At 36.8% G+C, this 26,106-nt stretch overlaps 1 protein-coding gene across 1 annotated transcript; it reads right to left on the bottom strand.

Annotated features, from left to right (window-relative positions):
- LOC107660585 (carboxy-terminal domain RNA polymerase II polypeptide A small phosphatase 1-like) lies at positions 1–26,106 on the bottom strand. Its single transcript, XM_016449923.1, has 7 exons — positions 25,702–26,106; positions 13,874–14,028; positions 8,184–8,285; positions 5,848–5,904; positions 2,544–2,636; positions 707–892; positions 1–529 (listed from the first exon to the last, which is right to left on the bottom strand). The coding sequence occupies exons 1-7, from the start codon at positions 25,775–25,777 to the stop codon at positions 401–403; spliced, it is 798 nt and encodes a 265-aa protein (XP_016305409.1). The 5' UTR covers positions 25,778–26,106; the 3' UTR covers positions 1–400.

Raw genomic sequence — 26,106 nt, forward strand, 5'->3', positions numbered from 1 at the left:
AATATAAGTTTGCATTATGGCAAAATTTCGAGGGAATGTGCTTAGTTGTCAAAATAATGTCACAAAGGCATAAAAAAAGCATCTCTTTCATTTTCTTTAAGCAAAATATAATTTCTATTATTTGACTTCAGGGTGAAATATGCTCTTGCTCGCTTTCCTGAGATTCACGCAACTGAGTGTTAAAACAATCAGCTTCTTATTTTATGCACGTAATAGCTAAAGCAGTCCTTCACAGTTCTGTCATTCGACTTCTTTTTCTCGATCAAACATCATGTGAATGGAATTCTGGGTAGGTGATGAGGACTGAGCTAGTGGCTGGTCCTGTTAGGGGGAAGCAGTGTGGTGCTCCGAGCCCAGCAGCCTCCCTGGCCCCATAGTGACAGCTGCCCTTAGTGTCGTGCTAGCTAGTAGTCCTCTGCTGCTTCAGCACAGTGTAGACATTATCCACTTTACTCAGTCTCTCGAAGAAAGGGATGAGATCCAGCAGCTCTGTGTCAGACATGTCATCAAACCAGGAGGCTACAGGTACCTAAACATGACAGAAAAGAGTTTCTGTTCAAAAAAATGATACGAATAGTGGGACAAAGCAACAAACAATTGACAAATAAATTCTCAGAAGGTTTAGCAGGCTAAGCACTGCGCATAATATATCGTGAGACCCAAAGCAGTTATATGTGCAAAAGAAGAAAGGAAGGCAGTAACATACAGCATTGTCTGGGTGGAAGATGTAGGAGGCTGGCGAGTTGTCCACAATGATGACTTTGTTGAGATCCCTGCCTAGACGGCTTAGGTCCTTGACATAATTTCCACGGTGGAACACACAAGATTCCCGGAAAAGACGGCTTCGGAAAGCTCCCCATTTGTCCAGGAGATCCGAGACGGGATCAGCATACTAGAAAAACAGAATGCCGGTAATGTGATGGACACGGTTAGACAGAGGGGCAAAAAAGTGTCAGTATCAAGAACAAAACATGGAAACACCTCTCTACAATATGGTGTGATTCTAAGATTTAAGTCGTTTGTGATGACTAGATAAAGAATACATTAATAAATCTATAAATATTTGCACTACCAGTCAAAAGTGTTTGTTTTTTTTAAAGAATTCTCTTCTGCTCACCAAGCCTGCATTTATTTGATCCAAAATACAGCAAAAACAGTAACATTTTGAAATATTTAAACTATTTAAAATAACTGTTTTCTATTTGAATATATTTTAAAATGTAATTCATTCCGGTGATTTCAAAACGGAACTTTTAGCATCATTACTTCAGTCACATGATCCTTCAGAAATCATTCTAATATTTTGATTTGCAGCTCAAAAAACATTAATTATTATTATGTTCAAAACAGCTGAGTAGAATTTTTTCCGGTTTCTTTGATGAATATAAAGTTTAGAAATAGAACTGAAATAGAAATCTTTTGTAACATTAAATGTCTTTTTCATCACTTCTGATCAATTTAAAGCATTCTTGCTAAATAAAAGTATTAATTTCTTTACACCCCCAAAAAAAATTACTGACTTCAAGCTTTTGAATGTATAGTGTATAATGTTACAAAAGCTTTTTATTTCAGATAAATGCTGACCTTTGGATCTTTCTATTCATCAAAGAATCATGAAAAAAATTTACTCAACTGTTTTAAATATTGATAATAATTATAATAATAATAAATGTTACTTGAACAGCAAATCAGCATATTAGAATGATTTCTGAAGGATCATGTGACACTGAAGACTGGAGTAATGATGCTGAAAATTCAGCTTTGATCGCAGGAATAAATTACATTTTAAAACATTCAAATAGAAAGCAGTTTTTTTTAAACCGTAAAAATATTTCACAATATTACTGCTTTTGCTGTATTTTGGATCAAATAAATGCAGGCTTGGTGAGAAGAAGAGAATTCTTTAAAAAACATTACAAATCTTACTGTTCAAAAACTTTTGACTGGTAGTGTATATTATATAATATATCTTATATAGAGAGAGTTAAAATAAAAAAAAATTAAAAATCAATGACTAAGATATAAGATGTATACCAACACACATTAAGACAGAAGATATGTATAGAGAAAAAAGTATAAAAAACAAAAATAAGTGACTAAGATATAAGATATATACCAAGATATAGTAAGATATATTGAGAGTGAAAAGTAAAAAAAAAAAAATCAATTACTGAGACGTAAGATATATTAAGGTATATTAAAATAGAATAAAGAGCATATATATAGAGAGAGAGAGTAAAAAGTCATAAATTTAAAAAGTCAATGACATTAAGGTATAAGATATTAAGAAATATATTTAAAAAAATGAACAGCAAAACAATTTACAAAAAAAAGTTGACTAAAAAAATAACATTATCTATGAAATCAGATCAAATAAATGTATTAACCTGTATTTTTGTTACAGGTCTGCAAAAGTCCAATAAATATTTTTCCACAGAACCTTGTAACATCTATAAACTGATACATACTGTTAGTGCTGTTAAATCCTATTTATTAATAAACTTAATACTGAATACCTTGCATAGTGCATTAGCATTTATTACCTTGGCTAAGCTTGCAGTGAATAACACGCACTCGAACAGTTCTCCCATTCGTTTGAGGAACTCATCAACATGAGGTCTCTTCAACACATACACCTACAGGGACAGTTAAAATATGAGTCATTCCTGCAAAGGATTCAATTCAGCTACTATCTGAAGGGTTAAAACCAGCATATGAGAAAAACCGGCGCTAAATCAGGTCACAGTCATGAAGACACTACTAAATAAATAAGATTTATATTAGCCTGCATCTTGATATGATGCTTCATATAACGTTTTATACGATCATAGAATGATAAACCCTGTTTTAAGAGACGCAATAAAACGGGTTGTTTTACTCTAACAACTAGGTCAGCCAGGCTCGTTTATGAAGCTGGTGGTCTCATTCCTGAACCAAGTCATCCCGAATAGGCTTTCCTGACATCACAAGCCTATCCTGGATTACTTGAAACAGGCCAAAGCCTTGTCTGTCAGACGTCTTCAGTCCCGTGGTGTAACCGGGGCCGTTGGCCTTTAAAGGGCCAAGGCACCATACTGTCTGCCCGAGAGAGCAGGAGACGCGCTCTGGGGAGAGATTGATGGCCAGTGACTTCTCAGAAGCCAGTCAGGGTTTCTCCATTTCGTCAGGACCCAGAAATAGCCACCTGCTGCTCTGACCCATCAGCGGAGATGGCAACGCTACTGTCAGGTAGCACAACCGAGTTAAGCGGCAATACGTAAACAAGAGAAAAAGTTTGCGCTGTTCAACACTGCGCAACAGCAGACAGACAAATAATAGAGGTCACCGGTTAGTTTGGACTGTGTGATTAATGAAGCTTAACTATATCAATAATTTTTTTGATAATGTAATCTCAATTGTTAATTCTAATGAACAGAAATTGCATTAAAATAAATACTTATTCTGTGTGGGACAACAGCACGCTGTTTTTTTTTTTACAAAGAAAGCAAGTAACAGGAAAATATGACAATGCTCACATTATAATCAACAAAGCTGTTACAGCAGATTATCCCAGTTTCACACACTGAGAACAGAAGTGAAACATAAAACGTTCGTCCAATTAGGATGAGTAATGACAGGCCTATAGACTTATTTAAAACCTTATGAGTCACCACTGCATTCATGCGTATAATGGGCTATGATTGGCTGCAATTCTCATCCATTGCCAAAACATGTAAATACATTATTTTGATTGAACACTGTAATTCAGGGCTTTCAACCTGGAGTCTGGGAACACAAAGGAGTCAGCAAAAGGGTTCTAGGGGGTCTGTGGAAAATTTGAGGAAAACAACAAAACAAAAGTAGTATTTTTGGGACTGGAAAGTTATCTGTAAAACTGCTACTCCATTTAGTCAGGACCCAGAAATAGCCACCTGCTGCTCTGACCCATCAGCGGAGATGGCAACGCTACTGTCAGGTAGCACAACCGAGTTAAGCGGCAATACGTAAACAAGAGAAAAAGTTTGCGCTGTTCAACACTGCGCAACAGCAGACAGACAAATAATAGAGGTCACCGGTTAGTTTGGACTGTGTGATTAATGAAGCTTAACTATATCAATAATTTTTTTGATAATGTAATCTCAATTGTTAATTCTAATGAACAGAAATTGCATTAAAATAAATACTTATTCTGTGTGGGACAACAGCACGCTGTTTTTTTTTTTACAAAGAAAGCAAGTAACAGGAAAATATGACAATGCTCACATTATAATCAACAAAACCGTCAGCGTTTCACACACTAAGAACAGAAGTGAAACATAACACGTTCATCTAATTAGGATGAGTAATGACAGGCCTACAGACTTATTTAAAACCTTATAAGTCACCACTGCAGTCATGCATATAATGGGCTATGATTGGCTACAATTCCCATCCATTGCCAAAACATGTACATATATTATTTTGATTGAACACTGTAATCAAAGGATTTCAACCTGGAGTCTGTGAACACCAAGGAGTTAGCAAAAGTGTTTTACGGGGTCTGTAGAAAATTTGAGAAAAAAAAAATACAAAATGTATTTTTAGGACTGGAAGTTATCTGTAAAACTGCTCTCAAACTATATTTAATAAAAAGCACCAAACAAATATGAAGAAATGCTTATTTCCAGGTTTATACATCTAACATTACTTCTCAAAGTGGGTAGAATTTTTTTTTATTTTTCTCCTGTACAGTCAGAATATAAGACTGTATTCTGTATATATAATATATTTTTGTTACAATTACATTATTTATATATGAAGAGTTCATTTGCAAAACCGATAACTCCCATTTTAATTTTTTTTTCAGAAATCACGTTTTTTTTATTGCGCATTCCAAGTAATATCAATCAAACTGAAGTTGGGTTGTTTTGATTAAGTAATAATAACTTTAATTTACAAAATTAAAAGTTAATTGAAAGTATGTTTTTTTTTACATATTAAAAGTTTGTTTTATAGCAAAAGCAGGTAACTCCCAACAGTCGTTTTTTGGCAAAAGCAGGTAACTCCACATTTCATGTTTTAGAGTTAAAAAAAACACTTGTTTAATCTTTGTAATCTCCTCAGATGACAATGTAGATGCCTGACAAACGTTGTTGTTGTTGTGATCATAAACTGTATGGATGTGATTACACGCAATACACGGAGCTTTTCCCTCACCACTGTAACGCGCTGCTTTTGCAAGGTTCCGTGAAAATGTTTCGGCTTTTATTTTCCTTTTTCGCCCTGAAGAAGATATCACAGGTTCATCAAATTCGTCGAAATTATCCATCCTCGATCACTTGTAGTCAGCTTTGACGAAACTCCTCTCAGCTAGCACGTCTTTTCAAAGTGAAAGTAGCCTTGTCACCTGACCTGAATACAGCGCGCTGATTCGCTAAAATGGACTTATCGGCTTCTGTTCAAAAACAACAAGGGCGCTTGTCGGCTTCTGCAGTAAAACGTGAACTCGCGATGCCTTGAAAGTGGACAAAAGCAGCTTTTTTGACAAAACGTGTTTAGGGTTCAGATCGCACTATATGTGGAGAATAATGCACGGCATTTTTTTATCGGCAATTTATCGGTTTTTACAAATTAACTCTTCATATACACACACTTTTTATTTATGAAAATGTTTAATTTAGGAAGCAGGTTGTTCAGGGTGTCATCAAATTTCGAGGATATTGGAATTAAAATTGGCAACTTTCATTATTGAAACAGCAGTTATAATCTTGATCTTTTTTCCCCAATTGATTGTGCTGGCCTACAACAGTTTCACTTTCATACATAGCCTGATTTTCAACTCATTAGTTATTTATGAACACCCTTTGTATGAGAACAGGTTATGCTCACCTGATGTACTGTCCCATCAATTTCCACTGGAATGATAAAGTCAGCATTGTTTACCGGCTAGGAAGAAAAAAAAAAACAATAAAACTGATTGAACCGTTTCAGGCAGAAGAAAATAAATTAAATCTATATTGCAGGTGACTGGATCAATGACTGACAAGATATTATTGAACATGAGGTGTAAACACCCAACAGGCTCCAGTCATTATTTAGACCATTGCTACAGAACCTGAGAGTGCTCTTTAGATAGGTCTAGAAACTCAATCTCAAATGTTGAGATAATCACGTTTATGTGTTACAGAGATGTCAGGACAGTGTGACCTACATTCACAAATGTGGCATGAAGTAACATTATGCTGTCTTGTGCTAAAAGATCACACTTGTTTTAATTCTGACTCACTTTGAAAGGATTTCACCCCATACATGAAAACTGTCATTATTTATTCGCTCTCAAGTCATTCCAAAGCTGCATACTGTTCATTTTCAGTGGCACGCAAATGAAGATTTAAAAAAAAAAATCTTTACTTAGCAGTTTATAATGACCATAGCTGGTAAGCTTAAAAAAAAAACATAAATGTTGCCAAGACTTTGCAGTATTCTCAGTCTACTAAACCCATATTCTATGAACTGTTGCACAGTACAAAGCTCCACAAAGACTCTTCAAAATATTCTCCTTTTGTGTTCCACAGAAAGAAAAAAATAGCAACATGCAGATTTGAAATATGGGGGTTAAATAAATAATGACAGAGTTTTTGGATAAACTATTAAACAATTATTATTAAACAAACAGCTTATATTTAATACATTCAATATACTTCAAGTTGACTTTCTGATTGCGAGTAGTCAGAGTCATTAGAACAGTGTCGCTGCTGACACTCCCAAGAGGAAAACATTCCTTTTCTTCCTGGCTTTTCCAAATTGTGCACATAGCACATTTATGATGTCATGCAGCGGGAGAAAACATTTCTTCCATAAAGAGTCAAATCAGGGAATGCCGCATTTCTCCGGAAAAGTGCATGCATGCTTGTAAAAACAAACAGTAAAGGCGCCATTAGACAGAATCATTGAACCAAAAGTAGCATACTGCACTTTCTCGAGACAATTTGATGCTTTCCTCCAGCTCAAATAAGCTTACTTGTATTTACACTGGCACAATCCCTGCTAACTCTGAAGATCGGAAAATAACTTGTGTCTGGTATCTAAAAAGAGTGGAGGCAATTTAGCAATAGATGACACTTCATATTGTGTTCTTGGTTGTTAAACATATTGTGACAGACATTGCAAGTGTTCTGTAACAATGCAAACATTATTTACATTACATTGCATAAGAACATTACATTGGTTCAAACTGTTGCATTATGCCTGCAAAAACATGTCTACATTTACATGCGAGAACAGATTTAACCGATACTGGAAGTGTCCTTCTGTTTGTATAAAAGGCGACTGTTTACAGTAGAAGTCACTTAAAAATAAGAATCTAAAACAGTAAAAATGTTCATTAGAGCATTCTGCAACACTAATGTCTGTCACCAATTCTTATTTCAAAAAATTAATATAATTGTATAATGTATAATTAATATACTATATAGACTCAAACATGTTCCCTCCCACCAGCTGTGATTGGTTGGACAAACAGAAATTCTGATCTCAAACTAACGCCATTGGTTGAGTTTATGCTGCTGGTTAGGCTGCTCAAACAAACAAAGCAGCGTTTTGATAGCATCGCAGAGCCACAGTTTTTACACTTTTCAGGGAAATCAACTTACTTATACTTGTCTATGCATATTAAAGGGATAGTTCAATCAGAAATGCAATTTCTGTCATCATCATTACTCTCTTTTATGTCGAACCTGTAAGACTTGCTTTCGTCTGCAATAATATTTTGAACAATGTTTCAGCTGCTGTTGTCCATATAATCAAAGTCGGTGGTGTCCAAAACAACACTGGACCAAACTGACTATCACTGTACAGACAAGAAACACTGAAATTATATTTATTTAATATTTATTTTGAGTACTGAAGAAGAAAGCAAGTCTTACAGGTTTGGAACAACATGACGATTAGTGAGTAAATGATGACAGAAATTTCCTTTTTAGGTGGACTGTCCCTTCAAGCCCGAACAGGAGAACATCAGATAAATGACACACTTCAGCTTTAAAGTGTGTGATGTGAATGCATGCAATGGTGTGAAATATCTATCTATAACATTTGAGTCAAGTGTATCCCATATCCATGAGATGATTAGCTGGGCTGCCAACAGCACATGTGATATATAGTTAATTCACACCGGCTGTGAGCTATAAAGTGATGGAAAAAGAGGGCTCAACACATTGACTTACCTTGAATGAACTGTGGACTAGTGTTTCATCCAGATCAATGACTACACAGATCTTCCCTACATCTTTAGACTTTATCTGTGGAAGAAGTGGTTTGGCTGGGACCTGTAATAAACATTTCAAGGACGCTGGTAAATAAGTAGCCACGTTGGCATTTACAACAAGAAGCTATTTTACAGTAAAAAATACAGTATAGGCTCTTATGTCACAGACATTAGCATACATATAAAGACTGGAATTGCATGTCAGCTATACAAAATAATTTATTATGTTTTGTATCTTATATTATGTATCTCTAGTCTGTTAGTAGAGAAGAAATTTAGTTTTATGAGTAATATATGTAGGGCTGGCTGGTGTGACGGTATGTACTGTATGATGGACAATAAAATGTGTCAACTGGTAAAGATTTTATTTGATATTCTATACCTTTGCCTAAATATTTATTGGTGGACAGGGTTGCTTCATATTATTTAGAGCTATAAAGTCACATGGAAAAATGCAAATCACGAAGCATGTATGGCGTGTCTAGAATTTCAAGAAAATTTTAAAGAATTATCAGTTTTGGAATACTAGTTTAACTGTTTGAGTTTTTTGTTTTAACTCCGGTATAGACAATGTCATACTTTCATTTGTTATTCCAACAAAATAAAGAAATTAAATAGAAATTTTTTTTTTTCAATTATTTAATTCACTGGGCTGTTAAAAAAGTCTTTACCAAATGGTTAATATATAAACAGTTTTTCCATTGAACTGTCGGAAAAACATAAAACGTGTTTTAAAAATAAAACAGCATACAGCATGTACAGTACCGTTCAAAAGTTTGGGGTCAGTATACATTTTTTAAAGAAATCTCTTGCTCACCAAAGTTGCATTTATTTGACCAAAAATACAATAATATTGTGAAATATTATTACAATTTAAAATAACTGTTCTTTTTAATATATTTTAAAATGTAATTAATTCCTGTTAGAGCAAAGCTGAATTTTCAGCATCATTACTCCAGTCTTCGGTGTCACACAACGCTTCAAAAATCATTCTAATATGCTCATTTGGTGCTCAAGAAACATTTCTTATTATTATCAGTGTTGAAAACAGCTGTGCTGAAACCAAATTTGGTAGACTTAAACCAAATATTTTCTAACAGTTTAAGTCTTTACTGTTATTTTTGTCCTTGCTGAAAAAAAAGTATTAATTTCTTTAAAAAAAAAAAAAAAAAATTTCACTGACTCCAAATTTTGCACAGTAGTTCACAATTAACATTATGCAAATACACCATGGTAAATCTTTGGTCATACAGCCTAACCCAAACAGGGTGTATTAGTTATAGACATTAGTATCCATAAGGGGGCATAAGGTAGCTCTTTTAGCACTAGCATTCCACAAGCCGAGGAAGATCAAGTGACTCACTGCAGCTGGGATGGGATTGCAAAGCTGCTGGCCAACCAATTCTTCATCGAAAAGTACACAGTGCACACAGAGTCTGAAACCGACTCTGTCCTATGTTTACAGAATGAGTATCTCAAGACCTGCAGGCTCTTCCGGATTCATTACCAAGTCGGAGAGTGTACAGATGACACTGATTTAAATAACATAACATATGACATGGAATCAGAATCCAGCATGGCATCTTATTTTAGTTCTGTTGCTACTGACTTCATACTAATTAAAATGTGAAGCATAAACCAAGATGGCAGGAATGTCTGGCAAACTCAAAACAGACTGAATGCATTCTTTTACAAGCAAAAAGTTTTGACATTGAACTATCAAATTCATGCATAGGCTTTTCAAAAACATGCTAAAATAAATTAGCAAGTGTCTCCCCTAAGAAAAAGGTACCTGATCTATGGGTGGAAGACAGAATTCACAATCACAGTCCTCTGGGTACTCTTCATCTTCAGATACATCACTCTCCTCATAAGAATAACTCTGATCACTGTTTTTTTGGTCGGACTTAAATAACGTGTCTTGTTCAGATGCTTCACTTCTTGCAACTTGATGTATAAGTTCCTCTAAATTTTCATTTTTCTGGTTCTTCTCAGACAGACCATCTGTTCCAGGAGGATGAAGGAGCCCAGAGGTGTCTTTTGGCTCGCTTTTGGCCTCTTGCTGACCATCATATACCCAAAGAGTGCCATTCTCTGTGTTTGACTGCTCCTCAAAGGCGCAAGAGACCAGTTGATCAGCAGTTGGGGTCTCTTTACCTTCATCACATTCCTCAGAACATCCCACAACATCCTCAAAGTCAAACAGGGTTGTTTCTTCATCTTCAGTAGTTTCAATCTCTCCACAACAAGGTCCATGAGCCCCCTCAATTTCATCAAAGTCAGAGTTGGTCTCCTTGTTTGCATCGATTTCAACCACAGAACTGAGATCTTGTACGTTTTCCGTGTTCTCAGAACTGTCCTTTTCGGTTAAATCCTGACTGACCTCATTTTCCAACAATGTACTTTCTTCAACAGGTGATTCCAAAGTATCAGCTCCTTGAAATGTGTCCTTCACAGCACACAATTCTGTGGAATCTCCAGATACACTGTCAAAAGCATTTTCAATGACTTCTTCAAGTCCACAACTTTCAACAGCTGCAACACAGGACACTTGCATATCAACATGGGGTTCAGCGACCTCTCCATTTCTATAGCAAAGTTCATCATCCTTGCTCTCAGAATACAACGAGAAGCATTCATCCATGAAACCAGGCCCATAATCTTCAGTTTCATGGACCTCATCTGGTTTGGCACATTCGTGGATTTGACCCGGGTCAACTGGGAGTCCAACAGCTACAGCTTCAGCATATGTTTTACTGCTTTTCTTTCCTGTCACTTGTTGCTCAGAATCAATCTCACATTCTTCTTCACAAGCATCTAAACCTTCCTGTGTATACATACCAAAATTCTCAGCATCACCTTCATCAGGGTACTCATCTGGCTGTAGAATTTGAATCAAGGACTCATCCACTTCAAGAAGGTTTTCCTTATCACATGGTTGATCTGAGAAGATTTCAAATGATTCAGACTCAACAACACTTTTGAATGATTCAGTTTCAGAGCTCCCTTGACTTTTACCATCCATGCAGTCACCATACTCCTCCTCACTCAATTCATCTGAAGAACCTGCTGCTGTGGTCACTGCATCCAGGGAGATGTCCACATTTGAGTGGTGTTCAAACCTTGCCTCCTCATCATCACCAAGTTGAAAAGATTGAAGAGTTTCATCATTACAACATTTCCCCTTCTCCAAGTCGTCACACTTTCTACAGAGCTTCCTACAGTTGTCCAAAGCTTCAACTTCAGGGATTTCTGCTTCTCCATTTGACTCACTGATTTCAGCAGCAGGACTTGTAATCTCCTTATTATGCCTCAAAAGATCAGTAAGAAATTGAGAAAGCCACCGAGCCTCAAAGGTTTCCATTGATCCAGAAAACATGGCATCGGACTGAGATGGTTTCCTAAATTCAGTTTTGCTGCTATGATTAGGCAAATTTTCTTTGGTTAATTCAGGGTTGTGAAAGACAGAGCTATGTGTTCTTGAAGACTCTGGGCATTTTTCTGCAAGTCTGCTTTGATGTGGGCCCTCAGAATGGTCAGTGGGCACAGAGGGAGTGCATTGTTCACGGACATCACATTTCTCAAAGTACGTTCCACAGCTTGTGCATTGTTCTAAAACCTTAAAACATACAGAGGATTCGCTGTGCTCAGAGAGTCGGTTACAGTCTTGATGCCCTTCAGTTGGGGAGTCAAAGGTCCGACTACAATCAAAGTTCTCCGACGAACAAGTGCTATCATCTAGGCTGTCATCAGTGGTGTCCATTTGCCCAGTAAGCTGTGTGTGCTCAAGGGACACACAGTGGTCAGATGGCTTACTTTCTTTAGAGTCCTGACACAGTTCAGGGGATTCGAAATGTGTGGCATGGTAGTTATCAAGCTTGTTTTGATTGTTAAGCTCAGACTGTTTAGATGTCTCGCAGTCTTCAGAATCTAGTTCAACTACACTGTTTTGATCAGATAAGTTGTCTTCAGCACTGCTGTTTTCACACTCGCTGTGCTGGTCCTGATATTCTGCATCGCATTCAGAAAGCGTTTCATGATCTGAAGGATCTAATTGTGAGGACTCAACATCAGCTTGCAGAAAAGAATCACAAAGGTCTCCCTCAGTTGCTTGTTCTGCATCATCTTGTGGTAAAGATTCACAATCCCCTAAGCTCAACTCGGATGAAATGATTTCTTCTGCATTATCTTGTTGAAAACAGTCTGGGCTAAACTCAGATGAAGTTACCGATTCTGCATCATCTTGTGGAATAAACTCACAAAGGTCTGAGCTCATCTCTGATGAGTTTAACTGTACTGCATCATGTTGTTCAAAAGAGTCACAATTACCTAGTCTCATCTCAGATAAAATTATCTGTTCTGCATCATCTTGTTGTTCAGCATCATCTCGTTGAAACTCACAATCATCTAGGCTCATCTCGGATAAAGTTAACTGTTCAGCATCATGTTCAGAAATCTCACTTTGATCACTTGGCTCAAATGCAATGCTAAGTTCATCATTCTGGCTTATTTCAACCAAGTCAACTGAAGAACTGCTTATTTCAAAACACTCACTGTGCTCAGAGCAGTTGTCCAACAAAGAGCTGTATCCAGATGAAAAAGACTGATCTGAAAATTCACCATTGATTTGACCCTTTTCAATGCAAATTCCATCAGCCTCGTTCACCTCAATGGCGTTTTGGTGTGCAGCGGATTCAATAAGTGCTTCTTGTTCTGTGCACAATTCTGCAGCACGTTCCAAAGACTGGTTTTCCTTTTTAGGATCTCCTTGTCCAGAGACCTCAGAATGGCCAAAGCACAGTTCAGCGGGCATGTTTACTTCTGAGTGCTCGCTTTTAAAAAAGGCAGAGGATTCCAAGCATTTAGTAAAGTTGCTTTCGAAAAAAGACATCCGTTCTCCAAAACACTGGCAAAGGTCAGAAGAAGGGAAACACTCCAAACATTCTCCCATAGGTTTGCTTTCTCCAGAGAGCCTGCGAGTAGAGTCAGAGATCTGAAGGGATTCGTTGAGCCCACAGCCTGCCTGAGACACCAGCAGCAATTTGCACGTTGACATGACGGAGGGGTTGAGACTCCACTGAACCCTGCACTCAGCCCGCCTTCAGGACACCTACCGATTTATTTTGGTGCTTCAGAGACGTGACAAATAACTCCTAGTGTATCAAATCACTATAAAAAGCTGAAGTAAGGCATAAATCTGAATCCGACACCTACAGCGTCTTGACACCCGATCTGCTCGTAGTTGTTCACAGCCATGCTTTTTTCCCCTGAATAATTAGTTCAATTTAATTATGAGTGGCAAAAAATTTTACATGCCTTCATATCGGCTTTCAATTAGTTGGGAATTATAAGAACAGATAGCTTTACTTTTTGCTAAATAAATTTAGAACATTGATTTAGAGTAAGTTAGGGTCTCTACATGAGCACAAATGAGATTAATTCTCATCATAGTATATTCAACTGTCACAACTCATAAACAGGAAAAGAATTGCGCAAAAGCTAACTTGAGGTTTTGGTTTCCTCACTATCACAGCTGATCATGTGGCTCTCGGCCATGTTAACCACGAGCTGGCCGGTATTCAGAAAACATTAGAGAGTTCAGGGCGGGACGTCAAAATAAGAAGTTACCAAAACTGAAATAACTCTTACTTTTGAGATGGTTCCGTTCTCTTCCACCAGCAGCGGGGCGTTGTTATTGACGGGCACGTGATCCGTTTCGTCATGACAAAGGCAGCAGAAGAGACTGTGGAAAATGCCACGACTGCGGGGTTTCTTCGATGAGGATGCAGCATGTGGAGGGGTACCTGGGAAACGAGAAGCAATCGTATCACACCAACAGCTACCCTGCTGTTCACTGTCATATATCTTTGCATGCATGATACACTCGACTAGTTCCGACAGCTTATGCTCATTATGAGATGACTGTACTCGTATGCACATATAAATGACCGGTAATGACTAGTCTTAAATGCAAACATCAAAATAAAATCCAAAGCATGTCTAAGTCACATTTTGAGATACTGATTAAAACAAGCAGGCTTCTTACATTGTTGTAAAATCTTTCACTGAAAGCCTTAGCGTAACTGGTGTTTTAACTGTATAGATATATGGATTTCTGAAAGGGTGGAGTGGAGGTTTTATTAATTGGAAACACGTGTGTCACACCCATGAGTTTCCCAAAACTTCCCAAAACTTACTCCATAATCTGAGCTTCAACATACGACACAGAACAACAATGCTTTTGAGTCTAACACAGTGCAGAACAAGTATGCAAAATATCTGTCTGACATGCCCTCAAACTAACTAGTCAACCACTAAAAACACTACTTAAATAGCACAAATTGATTGTCCTTCTGCTAAGAATTCCTCAAGTAATCTCGCATTTTACTTCATTTTACATTTTCAATAGCCCAATTTGTTTGCACAGATGGTTGTAATACGACTGTGCCCCAAAAAAGTGAATTTAAGAAAAAAAGTTTTTTTCTAAAAAATAAAATAAATATAGAATACTATTAACTCTAAAGTTAACTATAAAACTGCTCTGAAGTAGTAGAAGAAAAGACACTTTTAATAATAAGTCAATATTTCCCAGAAAATATTTTAAGATTTTATTTTGGCTTTAATACAGTAAGAATATAAAAGCAAATTATTTCATTTTGCAGGTCTTTAATAAAAAAAACAGTATAAATGGGTCTTCATAAATATATAACCACCTCTAGGCCTATATTTTAAGGGAACTGTTTTGCAAAGATTATCATCATCATCATATTTGGGGGTTCTTGGCATCAAATAGTTTGAAAATCAGTGTTAGAGTACTCGTATATAAAATTATTCAAACCACCCATGCCTACTGTTTGCTAATAAGAAAGATATCTGTCACCAAATACAGCAGACGGAGACATAGTATCCGTGAATAGTGACACATTACAGGAAATCCACGTGATTATGGATCTATGTTGGGCTCGGGGCAGCAGCACACCCCTAAGCAACTTAGAAGAGCGAACAACAGCGACGAAAGCTGGACTTTGCAAGACAAAATCTTTGACAAATTAGGCTGCAGCCAAGACGGCCGAGGCAGCTGTCAACAGGGAAGATTAGCATGCCATTCAAAATTCAAACTTAAAGCCGTAATAAACAAGTTAGTTAGAACATACAGTACATTCATTGAGTTACTCGGAGCGTCTTATTGTGATTGACGGTAAAAGAATGTGATCAGAAACTGAAGGCTGAGTTTCTGTTTTAAATTTAGATTAGCCTATTAGATTTATCTTCATTCTGACATGTCCTACAACATAAAAGTTGCCCTTAAAACCAAAGTTAACCTATATGCCGTGAGCTGCCAGCCCATCATCGGGATATAAAACACGTCTCTTGACCTTCAAACATAAAATGTACATTGACTTGTCAACGATACCACACACACGCTAACCGTGCATGTGACCCGAGAGTGGCAGGTTTACAAATGTGAGGAAAAGGGCAGGTGAAGGGAACTGTGAAGAAACCGCATCCATCGCTTCACACTGACTCCTCTGATATTACACATCAGAGGGCTTTAAATAGCACCCGCGGGCAGCTGTTGACAGTGGCTAGGGATGGCATTCTACACAAATATAGACTACGCCATAAACTGAATCACAAAACAAAACTTTGTTGTGTTCCCGGCGCGGGGACAGGAGGGAATGGCTCAACCATATGTTTATCTTTTGCTGTACATATGATACCTTGATGGACACTATGATGAAAGACCGAAAAGCTGAAACCTATTAGCTTGGAGCAACAAACCTGAACTTGTAAACAGAAAAAGATCAAACAGAGACCAGCTAGCAGAGACAATTATAAGGAAAACTTGACTCCTTGGCGTTCTGTAATGAGCCTGAGGTCTAAATACACTTCAACTCTCCAGAGCTGATAATTAGGCTACAACTTTTTGACCCCACCCAGTTCAGTTTCTGTCCACATACTTAAGGGTGGCTTATCTGGGTCTCTTTTAAAGAGGGTCCCAATGCTATTCCAATCCCGACGGACAGAAGCCACTCAGTGACTGACTTTACGATGGTGATATGCGATCCCACGATACAAACTCGTAACTTGTTTCATGCCACCCCTTGGTGGACAAGGGCAGCCGATTTGTGTGACATTGCACATACTTTGCACATCCAATGAAGGGATCTATTCTAGACTAACTTATGACAGTGTGGAATTGGTGCCACCAAAGATAGTAGGCTGACAGGACCTTTGAAATTAAAAATTTAAATAGCACAAATGAATGAATAGCAATCAACTAGTGATATTATCATTGCAACCAATAAGTATACTTTGTGAAAGTAAAGCATATTTTGTCCAGTTAAGTGCACATTTGAAAACAAAAGTCTAAGATTACTACAGCAACATAAACAACAATATTTTGAGGGAAAACAAAACAGTGACTAGTTCGTAAAATAAAGGATAATTAAAATGGATGTTTCTCAAACAGCAAAATCCATAATTCGTGGATTACAATTTGGCACATACTATGGTAAATATTTGTAAACAGAAGTACATATTGTGGTATTATAACTGTATTCAAGGATCATGTTCTTTATATGATACTACACAAAAAAAAACATAGTATTATCATGGTATGTCCAAATTATCATGGTACTGCAATAGTACCATAAAACATTATTAATTGTTTCTTGAATACAAACATTTGTTATGGGAAAAAGTCTAAACATTTAAAAACTATAAACAAGTGCCAAAGTTGTAAATAAAGGAACAAATAAATACATTATAATACATATTACTTCACTCCTGCAATGTATTATATTAGTGCAATTTAAAGTGTTTGCTGAAAAAAATAACTAAAATCTAGAGTTTAACAGCAAAATCTAGTTTTAGAAAATTCCCATGGCAGTCTTTTAGAAAACTGGACAAATACAAATCATGTTAAAAATCTAAATGTACAAACAACTTTTCTGGTCTGTATGATTTCTTTTATGTTTTTGAAAGAAACACCAAATACAGTAAAAAGAGTAATATTATGAAATATTACAATTTAACTGCTCCCTATTTATATTTTAAAATGTAGTTTACTAAATTTTCAGCATCATTACTCCAGTGTTCAGTCCTTCAGAAATCATTCTAGCATGCTGATTTGGCATCAAGAAACATTTCATATTATCAATGTTGAAAAAGGTTAAGCTGTGGTTTTGTGGAAACCATGATACTTGTTTTAGAATTTGTTGACAAATAGAAAGTTTAAAAGAATATAATTTATTTGAAATATAAATCTTTTGTAAAAATATAGAAGTCTTTACGGCCATGTTTGATAAATTGAATGCAATATAATGCATCCTTGCTGATACTGTATATATTATTATGTAATAGCCTATGTGTTTACATATAGTGGTCGACCGATATTGGTTTTTTGACAGCCGATGCCGATATCTTGGAAAGCAGGGTGGCCGATGGCCGATATAATTGTATTTATTTTAATTAATATTTAAGAAATTTGAAATAATTTGAAAATGGATTAAAAAATACATTTGTAAAATAAACATACTTATACTTTAGATGACAAAGTATTTTCTACAAATAAATAAATATTTAATAAAAATATAATTAAAAAGGAAGTAAACTGTAACCAACAGAGCACTTGCTATTCTGGGAAGTTTGTGTGCATTGGGAATCATATTTTTTCAAATAAAGCCAAGGTAACACTCATTTTACATACAGCACACAGTGAAAATGACATGAATATGACATTGGGCAAATGCATAAAGCGCAGCATAATTTGAAATCACAAATTTAATGTTTAAAGCATTCAATTTGCACGGACCGAAAGTAACGCAGAGCACATGCAGGTCACATGCACACTTCACAAGATCTCACAACTGGATTCGACTAAGTTTGCAAGGTTTGTGAAATTAAATTTTCATTAGCCATTCAAAGATTTGTTTAAATGATGTAAATGCGTATTTGCTGAATGCTGACGGCAAACGAGAAAGTATTATAATGTTTGTCTTTCTATTACTAATAATATAAAAGCAATCGTTATAATACTTTTTGTATACATTTTAATTCCTTTGTTTAACAGTTCTATCGGATTATTAGACAGACTTCTATCCGTATTAGACAGAACTGTTAACGACGACGGCGAACAAAAGGGAGAATGTGAGCGGTGTGCGCTCAGGCGCTGCCGCTCTCAGCGCCGTCAAAATAAAAGTCCTACCTCAAATGCATCGGCCAAACAGAAAAACTTATCGGCCAATGCGATATTTGAAAAATGCCTTGGCGATATATCGGTCGACCACTATATATATAGCATGCATCCATAAATGTGTCTGTTGCAATCACAAAAAAACACACATTTTTCTTTTTCTTTTATATGTAATTATGTGTATTTGGTAGTAATATTACAGTGACTGAAGTTTTGAATTAAATTAACTAGTTAAATCTTAGTTTTCAACAAATGCAGAAGCCACTAAAAGGGGTCCAACCACTGCCTAATGACATATGACAGTACCAGAAAGGAAACACAAGACAAACAGAGCAGATCGTAAAATGACAGTCTTGCCGCTTGGATTAAACTCAGAGAGCATGAGAATCCCTCCAGGGGCCCCAATGAACTCACTCTCCCTCCCTGTCTCCCTCTCGCGCACCCTCACTGGAATGCAGCCATATCTCTGGCCCATAACTCTGCTGCACTGTGCCCAGCCAAACCAAAATAGGAACAGGAAGTGTGAGGAAGTGAAGTAAGAGCCACCGCAAGGCAATGGAAGGCCCACACTGAGCCTTCATTGTGTCCCGCCTCTGACTTCCATCAGGCAGATCATATTTCACGTACAAACAAAACAGGTAAAGAACGGCGAAGGTTTGGGAACACCATGCCGAGATAATCCACAATGCCCTGCAGACAGGGAGGGATTCCGATTACTGACCACATCCACTGACCCACTTTGCTGAGGCCGTACCACCTTCCAAGACAGGAAATAACAAAAAGGGTTTTGAAATATTAGGAATATTTGGCATATGCAAGCAGACTCGTCAATGGAGCATTGGCCGCTGCCAATCCCAAACATGGAGAAAAACTAGGGCACAGCTTTGAAGCTTGGCCTTTCTAAAAATAAAGTACTATAACAAAGTGGTGAACAGGTGCTCCGCCGAAAATGTATCCGATGGCCCTGGACAATGTCTTGGCACGCTTTTCACAGGGTCACGCCAAAAGCTAAGCCTCAGTAAACAACATCATCCAGTGACATATCTTCTATGTCGGTGCATTAATCAGCGCACCTATATTAATCCAGGTACTAAAATGTTCCTTAGCTCAAAGACCAAGCCGTTAAGACGACGATTACTGAATTATGCAAGCAGTCTGGGTGTTTGTACGGCCAGACGCAACACGTCAGAGTCAGAGTTTAGTCTAACTCCAGGATCCAGGAAAAGACTTCAAGTCATGCACTGAATTTAAGGGATTCTAAGGTGCATAACTTACACTTACTCCATGTGATGTTTGACGGTTTTATGCAACTTGCCTTCTACTTTTATTATTATTAAATTATTTTAGAATGATTGCCAATAAATAAAAAAAGTGCACTGAACAGTAGAGAATGGTGCTAGCAACACCAAGGTCATGGGTTTGATTCCCAGGGAATGCATGAACTGATTAAATGTAGACCTTGATGCAATGTAAAGTGCTTTGGATAAAAGCATCTTCCAGATACATAAAAGTAAATGTTTTTCTATGCATTTTAGCATTCTAGTGCTGCCACAGAGAGATAGGAAAATGTAGTTTTCCTGCAAAATCCAATTCCAAAATCAGCTAAATGAGCAGTTTTTCTAACAAGCTTTATCCGTGTGTTCTATAATAACAACACAAAATACATATAAACCAGGATGAATGACCCTACTGACCTGGGCCTGGTGTGCCAGCTACTCTATTATACATTCATTGATCTTGTGCATGTGTTTTTATGCCATGAATACATAAACATTTGGAATTTTTTAGTGCTGTCAAACGATTAATCGTGATTAATCGCATCCAAAATAAAAGTTTGTGTTTACGTAATATGTGTGTGTGTACTATGTATATTATATATATACAGTGGTGTGAAAAAGTGTTGGCCCCCTTCCTGATTTTATATTTTTTTGCATGTTTGTCACACTTTAATGTTTCAGATCATCAAACAAATTTAAATATTAGTCAAAGATAACACAAGTGAACACAACATGCAGTTTTTAAATGAAGGTTTTTATTATTAAGGGAAAACAAAATTCAAAACTACATGGCCCCGTGTGAAGAAGTGTTTGCCCCCTAAACCTAATAACTGGTTGGGCCACCCTTAGCAGCAACAACTGCAATCAAGCGTTTGCGATAACTTGCAATGAGTCTGTTACAGCGCTGTGGAGGAATTCTGGTCCACTCATCTATGCAGAATTGTTGTAATTCAGCCACATTGGAGGGTTTTCGAGCATGAACCGCCTTTTTAAGGTCATGCCACAGCATCTCAATAGGATTCAGGTCAGGACTTTGACTAGGCCACTCCAAAGTCTTCATTTTGTTTTTCTTCAGCCATTCAGAGGTGGACTTGCTGGTGTGTTTTGGATCATTGTCCTGCTGCAGAACCCAAGTTCGCTTCAGCTTGAGGTCACGAACAGATGGCCGGACATTCTCCTTCAGGATTTTTTGGTAAACAGCAGAATTCATGGTTCCATTTATCACAGCAAGTCTTCCAGGTCCTGAAGCAGCAAAACAGCCCCAGACCATCACACATAAATATACACAGTACACAATACACACACATTTTGTAAACACAAACTTTTATTGTGGATGTGATTAATCACGATTAATCATTTTACAGCACTAGAATTCTAACAACATACACCATTACAACATACTATAAATAACACCAATTTGCTTCCGCCATGATACTTCAAGGCTGACTTGTGAGTTTGAGGTGTGCCGAAAAAAAATCCAGTGCTTCCAACGCAATTTGGTAATTATGACTTTGTAGTGGCGTTCATGAGTGCTAAAATTGTAAACACAACCATTACGACACGACCTGAATGCAGTAATGTTATCTGCTAAATTGAGAGCATAGACACTGAAGACGAGAAAATCCAAGGATTCCTCGTAAGCATCAAGGCATGTTGAAACAAGCACACATGAAGAACTGAACCACACTGCTGGACTCAAACATGTAATGGTAGGCGCTATCACGTTTACAGTATGTGCCAGAGCACTAACGGAGTTACTTTGATGTGGTCTAACTTGCATAACGCCCTTTCAGAACAAACATGCAGTTCTAATCATGTTTACAAATGACAGTATAAAAAGATCTCACGAACAGTCCTCGCCTCGAAGACCACAGAAGCATCATTTGACTCATATACACCTCAAGCTACTCAGTCTTTCCACGATTCATGAGACAGCACTTTTGACAGACAGGCCAAAAAAGGGACCCATGCAAGCCTAGCCAAAACCCAGGCAAAACTCACACATCAACCATGAATCTGATCACAAATGATAGTAACAGCCGGTTTAAAAATATATATATATATATTTTAATACTTTTGAAAGCTTCTAAAATTATTATTTAAATGCATATATAATTTATATTTTATTTTAATGTAATATTATTACAATTATTAATAAAACTTGACATTATTAAAACATTGCACAAGGGAAAGTATTTGTATATTAACTGCAGCAGTGAAGAATTAAAAAAATGCTTATAAATACACAAATCAAATTGCAGACAATTATTAGTTACAGATATTAATTACAATTATGAATAAAACATTAAATTATTAAAGCGTTACATTTTTGCACATAAATTGCAGCAGTGCAAAAAAAAAAAAAAAAAAGATTATGAATACACAAATCATACTCAGTGAAATCTGCATGCAGACATTTTCTCACATGGTTCTTTATGCCACAGTATTTTTCCATATCCATCCTTGTGCATTTACTCAGTCAAAATGACTTCTTGATCTTGACTACATTCAAATATAATATCTCATAAGATAGCGATCAGTGTCTTCACAGTCTTTGAGAATCTCCACACATTGCTGCTCATTTGCATAAGGTTAAACTTGCCAATTCTTATTAAAAACTTCCAGACAGTTTGTTGCTTTTAGTCCAACACTGCTGAAAACACTGCTGGGAAAAATCACTGGTTTTGTGCGAGATGTATAAAGTTTAAAGAGTGACTATGAAACTTAATATCACACATGGCTATAAAGGCAGTACATGCTCTTGATTCTTTTTCAACCACGTCATACTTCGCCTTACAAAACAATCTGTTTCGCTTTACACTCATGGGGCAATCGGAGATGTAACTACCTAGTTCTGCAACATTCTCTAGGCATATCACAGAGACATTGCCCCTTTTTTAACTATAATACACCTTCCTAAATATTCCAATGTATTACCTTCTTCAACAGGAGATTTTTTTAACTAATATATAAAAATGAAATGCTAAGACAGACGGAAAGGATCTGTGCACTGTACTGAACCTATACAGGGAGTGGTTTTCATCAAATCTCTAACAAAAACACAGGCCTGTAAACTATCTCCATCTCTGTGTGCGCAAGAGTGGAAAAAGGAGCGCTGGTGAAAAACACAGCGGTCGGAAAAACAAGCAGTGAGGCTGAGTCTGACTGGTATGGCTTTAGCCGGCTCTCACTGTAGTCGTCATCAATTAGAAAGCATGCTTGTGTTCATTCAAACGCATTCATAACGTTGCTGAAACATATCAGCTTTATATTTTTAAAACATAAAACCTGCTAACCTCTACAAAAGCTTAAAGTAACAATGTTGGTGTTAAATATAAGCAAAACTAAAGCAGCACTACGTCATTAGTGTTGCAAAGTATCTATGTTAATGTTTTAAATCACTTTTGTGAAAATAAAATGAAATACTGTTCCATCATCATTTAGCATAACATAATTTACATAGAAAAACATACTTATTCTGACCATTACTTATTAAAATATATAAAGGAAAATGTGATGCTAAATGTTATTATATTTTAAATTATTAAAAATGTCTTGATGATAAATGGGTAAAACATGGGTACCCTTTTACCCTTTTTCCGAGATAGTGCCAAAGATTGTTAAAGATTTAAAAAGGCAATTCATTAGTATTTGGGGGAGGCACTGTGATCCTTATAGAATCTTTTTATGTCATCTAATGACTCTTGTTCTAAATATGCTTCATAAGATTTTTTTGTATATTAAAGGGGTCATATGATGCGATTTCAATTTTTCCTTTCTCTTTGGAGTGTTACAAGCTCTTGGTGCATAAAGAAGATCTGTAAAGTTGCAAAGACTAAAGTCTCAAATCCAAAGAGATATTCTTTATAAAAGTTAAGAGTCAGCCACGCCTACCTAAAACGGCTCGTTCTAACACGCCCCCACATGTCTACCTCACTATGTGGGAAGATTTGCATAACGCCGCCCAAATGTTCACGCAAAGAAAGAAGGCGTAACTTTTATTCTTGCTGTAGTATTGTTGTTGCCGCCGCCATGTCGTGAAGGTGCTGTGTGTTTCGTTGTGAAAGCGAAACTACTTTGTTTGGTCTTCCAAAAGAGGACGATATCTGCTTCGTCATGCCTGGAGCTGATCCGTGCTGGTTGCTGAGGAAATACAACAACTTTGCGCTGTGGATCGCCGGATCGGCTTTCACCGTGGACGAAGCGGAGTCCAGCCCGGGGTCGTCACATGTGGTTGCCGCAAGCCCTCCGGACGCTCCGTCGAACCCGCCGCCTCTGCTCACTCTAGCCCTCCCGCCGTTCCTCACTCTAGCCCTCGGCCTCTGCTCACTGTAGGCCTCCGTGTGTGACGCTGTGTTTCGTTGTGAAAGCAAAACTACTTTGACATCATATGACCCCTTTAAGTATTGTTACAGTGTGAGTGAATGACATTTTAGTGGGTGTCTTCTGTAAATCATGGTAAAATGTAGTATAGTCATTATTTTTTGCTCTGAAAAATAAATAAATAAATACAATTAAACAAAACTAATTGTAAGAAAAAAAATTTAAGCTGTATTAAACATGCATATTAGCATAACACCCAAGACCAAAACTACCTACTAACTATTTATAAAAAATTTATAGCACAAGGAATTATAACAAGGAATCAAAATTTATATTTTAAATAAACTGATTAATAATGACAGATTATACCCAATTCTAGTTTAAATGAGGTGCTAATCTAAGCCTTTCATTTTTTTTTTTTTAAATATTAAGATAAATTAAGAAAATATTTTATAAATATATATAAATATATTTCATGCTTGTGTTGTTATATATAAATATCATCACTGAGCAAAAAATATGATTAGCAATGTGGAAGTCATGTTTCCAAGAGTTGAAAACATGAAAATATATTTTGTTTACATCACAGAAATTACAATCACAGACAGCAGATAAGCAACACTGCAGGGTACAGTACAGTTTAGTCAAAACATTTTCTGGAACATCTGAAAGCTTCAAAATTAAAAAATAATATATAATAATAATCATAAAATAGCTACAAGAGACCTTTGTGTCCCTAAAAAGTTGTCGTAGCCATAATATTTTCCCGAAAAGTCAAATCATTGATTACAGTCACTTTTCATCTAACCTTTGACCTGCAAACCATGGCCTATCTTGCTTACTGTCACATTATGACCTATGACCTACCAGTCAAGAGTTTAGGCAGTGATCTTAAAAACTTGTCATCTAAAGTCCTAAATGCTTGAAGTTAGAATTACATAATTCCACCACTTCCCATATTGTCATTTCATAATTTTGATAGACTTTGATTATTGCAAAATGCAAAAAACACCATCAATAAAGCATAAACAGGTGTGTCCACAATAAAAAGAACAATTCTTGTGCATTCTTGCACTGACACCATAGCAAAAAGACTTAATCTGTAAATCAGAGATAAGACCAGGGAGGCTAGAAGTCTGCCATTACCAAACAATGACTATACTATGCAATCTTGTCACCTGAGGAGGGACTCATTATGAGCTACATGCACACATAAGCATAAAATGACAGGTTATAGAGAAGATGTACTACAGCACACACTACAGAGTAAACACGAACAGCCTTCCCTCAAACGTCAGTGAAGAGTGTCATCATGGACACGCCCCCTCTACAGCAAAGCCTTCACTTATAGGGGAAAAAAAAAGTTTCTAATTAAACTCGAGTTTATGGAATGCAAATGAAGCTAACTGTATGTGATAGGTCTGCACTGTGTTATTATAATGAATGGACTTGATCCTCATCCCCAAGATGCATCCACTGTCACCAGCCCTCAGAAAGTGGATATCACATGTTTTTGTAGTGTTTTGATGTGCGGAAATGTGTGACTGAACACTTGAGTTTTCCATAAAGTCGAGTCAATGCGGCATTTTGACGGAATTAAACTTTGTATGAAGCGGCCGCCGCGCACCAAACATTCATCAGTTTGACATGTGCCGACTCCAAACTTTCTCTCAACTCACCTCTGTCCCGTAAAGGAGCACTGGCTTCTTCATCCCTGCTCACTTGCGTGATGACCGAGGAGGACGGGTGGTCCATGAGATCCGTACAGCCAGTAAAATCGCAACTTAAAAAGGGTTTCCGTATTAAAATCTTTCGGCTGGCTACGGCTGAATTGGAAAAAAAGAAAGAAAGAAACTCCCTGCAAATGCCCCCAAAAATCCTAAAGACTTTTACCGCTTAAGAACATTCATAATGCGACACCGTACGAGGCTGAATGTGATTTCTATGCTTTCATACGTTAGACGACAAAAAGAAAATTAAATAAAAATAATTATAAAAAGTTAAGTTCCTAGATGATAACTTTTCACAACATGGAGTTCGGCTCTGCTCTCAATTTCAACATACAAACATGGAACTCGACGGTT

This window comes from Sinocyclocheilus anshuiensis, unplaced genomic scaffold (assembly GCF_001515605.1).
Source record: "Sinocyclocheilus anshuiensis isolate Anshui unplaced genomic scaffold, SAMN03320099.WGS_v1.1 scaffold627, whole genome shotgun sequence".
Taxonomy (NCBI): Eukaryota; Metazoa; Chordata; class Actinopteri; order Cypriniformes; family Cyprinidae; genus Sinocyclocheilus; species Sinocyclocheilus anshuiensis.